Here is a 13,254-nt window from a genome sequence, read left to right as displayed (position 1 = left end):
TGACCATTGTGCAATCTTCAGTGAATCTCTCACTTCTAACCTAATGGAGGAAAACTTCATGGTGTCCATTTTGAGGACATCCAAGGTAGCTTCTTCATGACTGTATATGACTGTGGCACAACCTCTTGTGAACATTAGGAGTCAACCACATTGCTGTAGATTTGGAGTTGCATGCAGACTAGACCAGGTAAAGATAGCAGATTTCCTTCCCCGAAGGATGTGAAACAACCAATTGGTTCAACAATTGTTAGATAGTTGTCATTGGATTAGTTTATAATTCCTTTTTTTTTAAAATTGAATTCAAATTTCACCATCTGTCATTGTGGGATTAGCCTGACTCCGGATTACTTGACCAGTAATGCTCACACTACATCACAGTCTCACCTGTTTTATATTCTGGAGCTAATTTTGTTTCGATGCTGATACTGACCTACTGACATCATTGTCTATAGGAATAGAACCAGAAGTCTGGAGGATAACAAATGTTGTCCCCTTGTTCAAGAAGGGGAGTAGAGACAACCCTGGTAATTCTAGGCTAGTAAGCCTTACTTCAGTTGTAGGTAAAGTGTTGGAAAAGGTTATGAAAGAAAGGATTTATAATAATCAGAAAGGAATAAGTTGATTAGGGATAGTCAAGACAGTTTTTTGTGAAGAGTAGGTCATGCCTCACAAACTTTTATTGAGTTCTTTGAGACGGTGACAAAACATGAAGCGGTGCATAAAGTGGTTGATGTGGTGTATATGGATTTCAGTAAGGCATTTGATAAGGTTCCCCACAGTAGACTATTACTGAAAATATAGAGGCATGGGATTGAGGGTGATTTAATGGTTTGGATCAGAAATCAGCTAACTGAAAGAAGATGAGGGTGGTGGTTAGTAGGAAGTGATCATCCTAGAGTTCAGTTACTAGCGGTTTACTGCAAAGTTCTGTTTTGGGGCCATTGCTGTTTTATTTTTTTATAAATGGATGAGGTCATAGAAGGATGGTAAGTACATTTGCAGATGACACTAAGGTAGGCAGAGTTGTGGATAGTGCCGAAGGATGTGTTGGTTACAGAGCGACATTAAGTAAACTGCAGAGCTGGGCTGGGAGGTGGAAAATGGAGTTTAATGCAGAAAAGTGTGAGGTGATTCACTTTGGAAGGAGTAACAGGAATGCAGAGTACTGGACTAATGGGAAGATTCTTGGTACTATAGATGAGCAGAGAGATCTCAGTGTCCATGTGCATAGATCCCTGAAAGTTGCCATCCAGGTTGACAGGGTTGTTAAGAAGGCATATGGTGTGTTACCTTTTGTTGGTAGAAGGATTAAGTTTCGGAGCCACTAGGTCATGCTGCAGCTGTACAAAACTCTGTGCGGCCGCATTTGGAGTAAACTATTGTTGACTGTAGCAAACCCATTTGTTTTAGACCAGTATCCTTCACGGTAGAGAGGGTATTCTCGATATGCAAGTATAGTTTCATTTGGTAGGTTACTCTTTCTAATAGACCAATGACAGGTGCTACAGGAAGAGTTGTTACAATGATGTTGATTACTTGGAAATCTGTAAAATAGGAGCTGAAATAGGCTACTCAGCCCTTCAAATCTGCTCCACAATTCAGTGTGATCATAGCTGATCATCCAACTTAGTGATCTGGTCCCACTTTGTCCCCATACCTTTTCATCCCTTTAGTACCAAGAACTATATTTAACTCCTTCCCCCTAAAACATTTCATGTTTTTGTCTCAACTGCTTACTGTGGCAGAGAATTCCGTAGGCTCACGACTGTGAGTGAAAGAGTTTTTATTCATCTCATTCATAAATAGCCTATCCCGTATTCTTACACTGAGCCCTGGTTCTGGATTACATTTCTCCTTCTGGTTGGTTTCCTCACCACCTGCTTCAGGTCAGTCAAGTAGTCCCTACATCCTTAAGCACTTAGTCAGCTTGGTCAACAGTAGCACTATTGAGATGCTTTTGGTGATAATTGTAGAAAGTCCCCCATCAAGAGATGTGGTCAGTACAGATCAAAGACTTAGGCCTGTTGCTGTGCTATCTGACTCTAAGATGTCAGAAAAGAATTGTATCTGACTTGGATGTGATGAATTGTAATTTAACCTCTCCTCTTCAGAGTTGTTAGCTGACAAACACCACTAACCCACGTGAACTGCGCTTTAACTTAAGCCATAGCCTTGTTATGGGAAGAAAATTGGGAAAAGTAAACTTCTTTCTTGTCAGTGTTTCTGCTATTTGGATGGAGTGAGCTATTACAAAGTTAAAGCAATCTTTTAGTCTTGTGACCAGTCAGTGTTGGGGAAGGGCAACCCTACTCTGGTCACCTTGATTGGATACATTAGTTGTGAAGGTTTGCAAATGTTCTTCCCTTTCTCATTACACCTGAAGATGCAGCATTGGAGTTTAAAGTAAAACAGAATGAACAGAAATGAATGTGTATCTCTTTGTTTTACAGGAATTTGCAGATGAAACACTTAGAACTTTGTGTCTAGCGTACAAGGATATTAGTGAAGCAGAGTTTGCAGTGTGGAATAAAAGATTTCAAGCAGCCAGCGTTTCCACAAGCAATCGTGATGAAGCACTTAGTCGAGTCTATGAAGAAATTGAAACAAATTTGTTGGTACATATAGTTTATTTCATAAAATTTGTTCTGTTTATCTATTTGACACTTTGGTTTGTCATGGTTTGATTAGTCCATTTGAAAGGTAGAACATTCAGTCTGTTATAGTGTGCTTCACAATTAACAGTCCAGTTCTGCTGCTTCAAACATTTTCAGTAAGTTGAAGCAAAGGGCAGTTTATATGATTAAGCTATAATGTTAGATATATAGAGGATTTCTTTTGCACTTGTCAAGGCTTAACACAAAATAATTTGAATACTTGTTATTCAGGCAGGGAAGAGAATAGCTGATACTTGATTTATTCTGATTATATTGGCCCCATTAATGGTGTAAATTAGGCAGTATTGTAGGTAGAATAGGATGATATTCTGATATTTGGGGTTGAAGATTAGCAGATGTATAGAACCTTTCTCCTTAAATCTAAACAATGAGGCCAGTAAATGGTTGATTTATTCCACAGTCACTTAGTAAAACCACAGCTTGATGTGTTAACAGTACTTGGTATGTCGAAGTCTCCTCACTGAGGAAACGAGGAGTGGAAGAGTTTTTTAAAAACTTTCTCATTATCACTGGACAACTTGCTCATTTTTAATTGGGGTTTTCTCAACACAGTTGTTTTGCTTTCAAATAGAAATGCATCAAGTTTTGTAAGGACCTCAATTTTTATATAGGTGCTCTTAAATTTGATAACACGAAGAAAAATTTCTTTAACCAGAGATTGCTTAGCCTGAAGCATGTACTTTCAGTGACTTAAGGGACAAAGAAATAAAAATATTTCCAAAAAGATAGAATAAGGTAGCCTGGGAAGGACTTTGCAGATTGTATCAGAAAACTTCAACATCAATGGACTGTGTCTTAAGAATGTTTGTTGGTGTCTTGTTTTGTAATTTCATAGTTTCTTTTTTTTTGCTTATTATTTTTTCCAAAATGACATCCATATTTGTTATCTATTCCAGCTTATTGGAGCAACTGCTATAGAGGATAAACTGCAGGACGGTGTTTCAGAGACAATTGAAACCCTTAAAAAAGGCGATATTAAAATCTGGGTGTTAACAGGGGACAAAAAAGGTAACTAATTCTAATTAATTTCTTATCTAAATTCCATTCAAAGGAATTCTATATCAATTTTAAAATTAAGCTTATTGTTTGGTATTGCAGAATTGCGTGTTGCTGAAAAAACAATTGTTGAAGCTTTGTCTTGCAATCATCAGGCAATTCATGAGTAATCATCAATATAAAGAGAACTGAACATTTATATGGCATGAGAGGAGAGAGCAAATTGGCAAGTGAATTCTGGTTGGTAGAAGCATTGCCATGGAGAATATCCTACTTGGATAATGACTGTCCTCAATCAGTTGATAATTCCAACTATGTTGTCCAGGTGTCCAAATCATCATTTATTAGTGCATCACTTCTGTGTTGTTAAAAAGCAATTTGTCAAAGTTTTTCATCTTGCACTCATTGTGTGCGATCTAAATTGAGATTCAAAATTCATTGAACTTATGCAGCAAGTTACCTGCTTGAGTTTAGTTTTAATAGTGGCATATATGCTCAAGTATTTGGTATTATCATTCAATCCAGGCTAGGCCCAGATCTTGCAAATATTTTTTGTTTAGTTCAATGAAAAATGTGTTTTTAATTGAATTAGACCTGACATCCTAGCCTGTAAATACTCCAAAATGTAGATCATGCATCTGTTAGGTTTGCATCTACAGTTGTGGGTAGGTACTTCTTTACACGTTCCATCTTACACTAAAATTCACCTTTTGAAACTGAGCAGTCAAATGAACTCCCTTTCTTGTTGAGAAATCAGCCAAGGGATTCCTCACTATTCTCTACAATGATTCAACCCGCACTCAATCTTCATATTGGAATTCCCACATTTTCCACATATTCTAAGACTGACAGGAAGAGTATCTACACACACTGCACATCTTTCAATCAAGAAAATAGGTGACAGCCATCCTGGGGTTCATTTCTCAGGGCACTGTATCTGCCTCCGCCTCCGTCGCATCTGCTCCCAGGAGGACCAGTTCCACCTCAGAACACACCAGATGGCCTCAACTTGCCCTCCCACATGGTTGAGGATGCCCTCAAGTGCCTCTCATCCACTTCCCACATCTCCGCTCTTGAACCCCCTGCCTCCAACTGCAACAGGGACAGAACCCCCCAGCCAGTCCTCACCTTCCGCTCCACCAACCTGCAGACACATTGCATCATCCTTCGCCATTTCAGCCACCTACAAACAGACCCCACCACCAGGGATATATTTCCCTCCCCACCTCTCTGTCCACTTTCCGTAACGACAGTTCCCTCTGTGACTCCCTTGTCAGGTACGCGCCCCCCACCAACCCACCCTCCCCTCTCAGCACCTTCCCCTGCCACCGCAGGAATTGCAAGACTTGCGCCCACACCTTCTCCTCACCTCCGTCCAAGTCCCCAAAGGAGCTTTCCACATTCATCAGTGTTTTACCTGTAGTTCCCAACATGTCATTTACCGTATCTATTGCTCCCAATGTGGTCTCCTCTATATTGGAGAGACAGGGTGCCTATTTGCACAGCGCTTCCAAGGACATCTCCGGGACACCCATACCAACCAGCCCCACCGCCCCATGGCTGAACGCTTCAACTCCCCCTCCCACACGGCCAAGGACATGCAGGTCCTGGGCTGCCTCCATCGCCACTCTCTAACCATCGATGTCTGGAGGAACAACGACTCCTCCTCTGCCTCAACCCCAGGGCATCAATGTGGATTTCACCAGTTTCCTCATTTCCCCTCCTCCACCTTATTCCCAGTTCCAACTCGGCACCACCCTCATGACTGGTTCAACCTGTTCATCATCCTTCCTATCTATTCATTCCACACTCCTCTCCAACTTATCACCATCACCCCAACCTTCATCTACCTATTGCACTCTCAGCTACCCACCCCCCCCCCCCACCCCCCCCCCCCCCCCCCCCCCCCCCCCCCCAACCCAAGGCCCACCTCCTCGGCTCACAGCCTCATTCCTGATGAAGGGCTTTTGCCTGAAATTTCGATTTTCCTGCTCCTTGGATGCTGCCTGACCTGCTGTGCTTTTCCAGCAACACACACTCGACTCTTCACCCATCAAAGTCAACCTGACTGGTTTAGAACTTGAACAAAGCCAAATGATTAACCATGAGTTATAACTTCCTTGGTGCATTCCATTATGATCTAAAACTTTGGAGGACTCGAGTGATTAAGTGACTTGGAAGTGAAGTTTATCTGTGGGATCTGGGTTAAAATTGGCTTCCATTTAATGAATCTAAATTTTCTCTTCCTGGCTGGAAGATCTTGATGTGACTATTCTTTTTGACTGCTTTATCATGTTTCATCATGGCAATAATTCACTCAACTGGCAATTGAATTTAGACAGATCACCATTGCTGATAATGCAGACTAATTTTCATGCTACCCTGTGTTCTTCTGTGTTGGGCTGAGGCACTTGGTCAGTTCAGTGCAGAAAGTTTTATTCTACTCTGAAATCTGTTTGTTCTCGATCTGGTAATCTTTGATATTGAGACGAGTCATCATATTTTACTTCCCACTGCTAGAAATCCTCATCTTAATGAGCCCAAATTTGATGAAATATATCTTTTCTCTCAAAAAGAAATCACAGAATAATACACAAACCAGCTGAAACTCTACGTGTGAAATAGGAATACAGCAGATCATGTAACCCATTGAGCCTGCTTGGAGTGGTAGTTGTCATACAGCTGCTTTGGAGAAGTGCTAGTGCATCTTTATGTTCATAAGATGGGAAAGGTGAAGACAAAGCTGAATGGTTGTCTTTGTCAAGATGCTGCTTTCAGGTGTTTTGTTGATAGAAATGTCAAAAGAATATTTTTAAAAAGGGACAAAATTGTGCGAACAACTTATGATCTCTCGTTGTAGAGGTCAGTGGACTTCCCTTTAGAATATAAAATAATTAAGTCAAGAAAATATTATGAGCTAAAGACAAAACTGAAAAGCATTCAATGGAGTAAGAATCAGTGCTTGACAAGCACACAATGCAGTTCAGCAATCACAAAATGAAATTAAAGATGTGCCAAATGACTTGTCGCAATGTAACCATGTGGCTGAATAAAATGAGTAAATCATTTCAAATTGAAAATGACAAAATTCATCAATTAATCCACAAAGTAATTTAAACGTGGAATGAACTCCAAAATAGTACTCAAAACAGTCACAGAACCATTTAAGAGCCAATTAGAAGCTGCAGTTATTAGAAATTGGGAACAATTGGCTTTAATAGTGCTATGAAGTACTGAATAAAGATATGTGGGATGGTCTTCTTGATTTGTGATAACATTGTGAAGGATTACAAGGAAAGGTAACTGGCCTGTCACAAAATGAGCTATTTGCTTATTTCTGGGATTTACATAGTGAAATGTTAAGAATGTGTCTCTACGTTTCTGGACAACATGGAGAATTGGAAGATATTGAACTGTTTGGATACTTGGTGAATTAGATTTTTTTTTACCAAGTGTTTGAAGAGAACTGCTGTCGTTTGTTCGAAATGTGGTCAACTGTAGAATGTGGGCTAGAACCTACTGATGAGAATAAGTCAAATAACTTGTCCAAATTGGCAAGCAAAACTTTGAAGAAGATACGAGATGGAATTATTGCTCTTAACTGCTGAAAAAGCTTACTTTGGAAGAAATAATGGCTTGTACTGATGGTTGACTAACATCCCTTTCTTGACTTGTTTTTCATTATGAATCACTGGGATCATAGCAGAAAGGAAAGAAGAGATAGTGCGGCTGCACAACTTCCATCCTTGGTAGAAGTACTTGGAAGCCTAATGAAATTTCCTTATCTCAGTATTTTGATTACTTTGTAAATACTGAAAAGCTGATCTGTCACTACAATCCAAAAACATGGATATCTGATGCCTTTTTTTCAAAGATCTTCCATTTGTCAACAACTCTTGGTGGTTTGATTTTTGTTTGAGAAATCTAGTGGACTGTGCAAATTCATCAAATTTGATCCTTTGTTTTTAAACTGTTGACCAATAAGGCTGCTCTTCTCTTGCCCACTATAAAGTTTCTCTGCATTGTCCTTGTGTCTTGTCTTGTCTTGTGGGGGTTACATTTAGATGTTAACCAGTTTTGCCTCTTGTTTTTAAGAGGAAGTTTTGTTTTGGAATTAATTGATTATTTTAGATTCACAAATGAAGTCTAATGAAAATCTCTTTTATTTGGGATAGTAACACCATTAGGGAAAACCATTGGCTGTTCTGATAATTGAATTAAAACCTTGATAGTGGTGTGACTGGTGGAGTGGTGAGGTTTGATTACCACTGCATTCAATCCATCACAATTGAAATGAATATTACTTTCATCTGTGGACTTTGAATAAACACTAATGTCAAGTCTTTGTTGGCTGGCTTCTTTTGGTTTCAATGAAAAATGTTTGTATAATTTTAGCTCTGTATACAACACAGATTTGAGCATAATTTCCTCGTAATTTTTTAATTTGTCCTGGAAGGAATTGAAACGCAGTTCATGTAATGCCCTTGGAAATGATTTAATGGGTCATCTTCAACGTTTAAATTTTTAAATAGAGCCTTTTTGAGGGTAGTATTTTGGGGATGGTTTTCCTGCCTTGAATCTGCACTAGATTTAAATCTGGATTGTTTACAAATGACAACTGACAGCACACACAGGAATTGTTCAATTTCACATCACTTGCATTCCTTTTGGTGAACATTATGAATAAAGACTGTTCTTGGGTTTCTTAACTTTGATCTAATAAAAGGTATTTCTATCTTCAAATAGAAACTGCTGAAAACATTGGCTATTCCTGTAATTTACTAACCGCTGACATGACTATTTATAGTGGAGAGGCTATCAAGTGAGTATTTTTAAAACTTAATAAAACTTAAAACTTAATGAATGTGTAATTCTAATGCATCTTTCATTACCTCCAGTGAACTTTACATCCTGTGATGTACACTTGAAATGGAGGCACCATTATATTGTAGAAAACAATGCAACCAGTTTGCAAACAACAAGGTTCTCTGCAGTGTTGCTTGAGTAATAAATAGCCGCCATTTGGGTGTTCTAATCATGCAGTCAGAATTTTACAGCCACTTTAGAAAGTAGAAGGAGCCTTGATCTTTGTGACTACTTTCAGATAGACCAGGCAATGGTGCTGCACCCTCAGAACTGTGCTGAAGTCTCAGCCTAGGTCATTTGTTTAGTCAGTTGTCTGGAATGGGTCTTGCATCAATGACTTTCTAATTGAGAGGCAAGGGCTGTCACCTTAGTTTCTATATAATGAACATGTAGAAAAAAAGAACTTGGGAAATTTTAAACTAAGAGAAAGTGAGGACTGCAGATGCTGGAGATCAGAGCTGAAAAATATATTGCTGGAAAAGCGCAGCAGGTCAGGCAGCATCCAAGGAGCAGGAGGATTAACATTTCAGGCATAAGCTGAAGAAGGGCTTATGTCGAAATGTCGATTCTCTTGCTCCTTGGATGCTGCCTGACCTGCTGTGCTTTTCCAGCAATATATTTTTCAAATTTTAAACTAAGATAATCTGAATTTACCTTGGAAGGATTGAGTCCAAACTTAATTTCAATTTAGTATCTGCTCATTGACGCTCTTATATTCACCTTCAAAATAGCTTCTTTCCACCTCAAAGCAGAACTCGCGATGACCAATTTTAGATTCCTCAATTTTATGCCGCTTTACTTTGGAAATTGTAACTTACTATTTTTGAAAAAATGAATTAACGGTCCAGCATCTGTGGCCACTGAACTATGTAATTTATCTTCTGGTTGCAGATTTATATGAAATTCAGTTGCAGATATCCAGTACTGTAGCTTTCTAATCAACAGTTTTCCAATGATGCGGAGCTAGTTCAAAAGAAAACAGGCAATGGCTAAAGATATTAGCTTTTCGGATAGTTCCAAGTTTGTTCACATCGTGGTGTGAACATTAACGTGAACAAAAGAACCGCCCTAAGCAGTGGTATCGAGAAAAAGAAAATTATTGGCTCTTTTCTTTGAATTAAGTCTTGGGATTTGCGCATTATTAGTAAGACCAACACTTAGTGCCCATTTCTAATTGTCCCTGTGTTGGTGAGTCCTTTTCTTGAACCACTAGAGTTCATCTGCCCTTTTGGAGTGAGAGATCCAGGTTTTTGACCAAGCACGAATGAAGGAGCTGCAATGTAGTTCCAAGTTGATCCATTATGTGATTTGGAGGGGAGCCTGTAGGTGATGTTTCCATACATCTACTACCTTTGTCCTTTCCAGGCACCAAATACTGGTGAAGAGCCTTGGTAAGTTGCTGCAATACATCTTATAGGTATTACACTGTGCTATTACTTGTGGTGAAGAGATATGAATGTTCAAGATGGTGAAATGAGGTACCAATCAAGCAGGTTGCTTTGCCCTGGATGATGTCAACCTTTTTGAATATTGTAGGAGTTACACTCATCGAGGCAAGCAGAAAGTATTCCTTCACATTCCTAACCTGTGCCTTGTCGATGATAGGCTCTGGGAAGTTGAAGTGACTCAGAACTGACCACAGAATGACACCACTCATATGAAAACCGCTTAGAACGGCATTGATTTTTTTTTCCCTGAACACTATCAAAGACATCAAATTTCAACATTGTAAACGTTTTAACAACTAACGTATACACACAAGACGAGCAACATTTTCCCCTTTTGTCATAATTCACCACAGAAGATTCCATCTTAGAAACAATAGAAGGCTTAACCAGTAAAAGCCAACAGTATACAACTCTTAAGGTTTAGAGTTCAGTTACACAAGTTCTTGGAGTTTCATCTTGCTTGCAAATAACGATTTATTTTATTTTCATTTAACTTTTTAATCAATTACTGCAAAAAAAACTTTGCATGTTACATAGTTTGTAAGGTCTCTCCCTCTTAGATCAGAAGATAGTACTCTTCTTGTTGCTTTTGGCTGGCCTCTTCCTGCATCTCTAGGAATAACAACAAGCTTTCTTGCCTCAGGAAACCTTTCAGAAAGAACTTGCATAATTTTCTGTATCCTCATCAACTTGTAAGTTTTCCTCAGGACAGTATTTTTGGAGAACTGTGCAAATTAGCTTTTCAATTTACAGCATTTCATCATATTACATCACAAGATAAACCCCGCTGCTAATTTAAACCAGCAACACAGAAAAGATTCACGCCGTGCTGTAATCTGTTGAAATTTGAGAGGAAAGAACTATAAGTCACTGCGTAAAGTAAAAATTAAAAAATTTTTTTCAGTCTAACAGAATAATTAACAAACAACTATTTACACTCCATTCTCTAAACCTATTTTTTACCTTCCCTTGTACGATACTGGTTGGATAAAAATCCTGATTACGATTTACAATCACACTTCAAAACTAGGCAGCTTGGATTTTCCTCTGTCGTCTTTTCTTCTTAGGGATTCTGCTTCACAGATCTTTGATAGATAAAGGTACCTTATAAAAGAGCAGTCTGCATGGTTCTGTTTTTATTGGTGCTCTTTGCCATTCTGGGTAACTGTTTGAAATGTATGATATTTATACCCCAAAGCATTGATCATTTTGTTGTTTTTAATATTGTCAAAATATTAAATTCAAACTTGATTGGAGTTTGGTGTCTTGGGGCACAATTTAAATGATTGGCCGACTTTGAATTTGTTTTTGTACCCAAGCAACACAGCTCTGAGCTAGCTAGATACTAGATTATTTAGTATGGAAACAAGCCCTCAGCCCAACAAGTCCACACCGATCCGCCACCCACCCAGACCCATTCCCCTACATTTACCCCTTCACCTAACGCTACGGGCAATTTAGCTTGGCCAATTCACCTAACCTGCACATTTTAGGACTGTGGAAGGAAACTGGAGCACCCCCCCCCCCCTCCCGAGGAAACCCACGCAGACACGGGGAGAATGTGCAAACTCCACACGGTCAGTCGCCTGAGGTGGGAATTGAACCCGGGTCTCAGGCGCTGGCGCTGTGAGTCAGCAGTGCTAACCACTGTGCCACCGTGCAGCTGTTTGAGTAAATGTTATATTGTCACCTTGTTTAGCACACTGTGCTAACCAGAAATTTCAGCTCCCTTAAAGGTATAGAACACAACAGTCTTCGTGTGTTCTTTTTTTATTACAACAACAACATGTCAGTCCTTTTGAATCTCATTTGTCATCTCTCCCACTTAACCTACATGTTACTGAACAGTATGGACAATTTAGCATGGTCAATTCACCTAACTTGCACATCTTTAGACTGTGAGAGGAAACTGGAGCACCTGGAGGAAACCCACGCAGACACAGGGAGAATGTGCAAACTCCACACAGTCAGTCGCCCGAGGCTGGAGTCAAACCCAGGTCTCTGGCTCTATGAGGCAGAGTGCTAACCACTGAATTTTGTGTTAACTAACGACATTTGTCTTAGAGACCTTTTCTGTATGCAGTATTTGAGTTTGAGTTTCCCTCCCCATGGTAGCCTGATATCGTAGATATACCCGAGTGGATGTGTTCTTTGTTCTACTTTTAGTAAAAAGTGCATTCCAAATCATGACCATCTTGTATGTTTTGCTTCTTTGCATGACTAACTATCAAATGTAAGATGTGATGAGGTTCTTAAAGTTTGTTAAATTGACGTTTCAGTGATATGTTAAACACCATGCAAAGAAACAGGGCAAACATGGCAGAAGGGAAAACCAACACAACCCTCAATGCAAACACCATTTTTCCTCATGATGTAAAACCTGCAATGGTCATCACCGGTTCCTGGCTGGTAAGTAATATTTTACAAACTCAACAATTGCAATTGCAAAATGTATGGAACATATATCTGAACTGATTTCTAGCACAAATTGACATGTATGGGAGGGATGGTGCGGTAGCAATCAAATCTGTGTGTGAAATTCACTAGATCAGATGCAGTGCTGGTTTTACACTTCAAAGAACATAGAATCCCTATAGTATGGGAGCAGGCCATTTGGCCCAACAAGATTAGTTTGCCCAGACGTGTTTTCCTTGGTGCTGGAAAATGGATCAAGCTTTAAACTAAGCTTGAGTTCTCTCATTTAGCAGATTATCTCTAGAAATCAGCTGGTTTTGCCTGTTGGGTTTGGAGGGTGGATTAAACTGAATAATATAAGGATTCCTCAGTTACAAACTGAGATTAGACAAACTAGGGTTTTATTCCAGTGTTGTCTATCTCTGAGAGACAACAGTGCACACACAGATGAAGAAACACATAGACACTTAGCGCTCTATAAAACCACCATTTATTTATTAAGTACTTAAATGAATAACACACACTTTTAACTACTAGAGATATCTCAGTCACTGTCTTTCACTACCTAATTTCAGTAACTAAACCCAAACTTTATTACCTGGGAGAATTTCCAACTCGCCAGGCTGAAAGTTCTGCTTGACATCTTCACCACATCTCCTGACGTAGGATACCTTCTAACACAAAGTTAATCTTCAAAGTGTTGTTGAACAAAGGGATTTCTTCAGACTTTTTATGCTATGTGTCTTATTTGGAATTATATGCGCACTGGACTAACCTGAACATTTTGTCCAAGTGCATGCAAGCAATCCCAGATGTTTTGTCCAAATGTATGTCATAACAAGTAGAGATGGCAG

General features: G+C 39.3%; 1 protein-coding gene across 2 annotated transcripts in view; it reads left to right on the top strand.

The window, feature by feature from the left end:
* atp8b1 (ATPase phospholipid transporting 8B1) overlaps nucleotides 1-13,254 on the top strand; it is a 146,035-nt gene that overhangs the window by 116,616 nt on the left and 16,165 nt on the right. For both annotated transcript variants that reach the window (XM_060852221.1, XM_060852299.1), the window contains exons 18-21: nucleotides 2,451-2,615; nucleotides 3,572-3,683; nucleotides 8,418-8,493; nucleotides 12,265-12,394. In XM_060852221.1, coding sequence (XP_060708204.1) covers nucleotides 2,451-2,615; nucleotides 3,572-3,683; nucleotides 8,418-8,493; nucleotides 12,265-12,394 — 483 coding nt within the window. The remainder of the gene's footprint in view (nucleotides 1-2,450; nucleotides 2,616-3,571; nucleotides 3,684-8,417; nucleotides 8,494-12,264; nucleotides 12,395-13,254) is intronic.

This window comes from Hemiscyllium ocellatum, chromosome 1 (genome assembly GCF_020745735.1).
Source record: "Hemiscyllium ocellatum isolate sHemOce1 chromosome 1, sHemOce1.pat.X.cur, whole genome shotgun sequence".
In the NCBI taxonomy this organism is placed as follows: Eukaryota; Metazoa; Chordata; class Chondrichthyes; order Orectolobiformes; family Hemiscylliidae; genus Hemiscyllium; species Hemiscyllium ocellatum.
The sequence above is the reverse complement of the archived record's forward strand: the minus strand, read 5'-3'. Positions and strand labels throughout refer to the sequence as shown.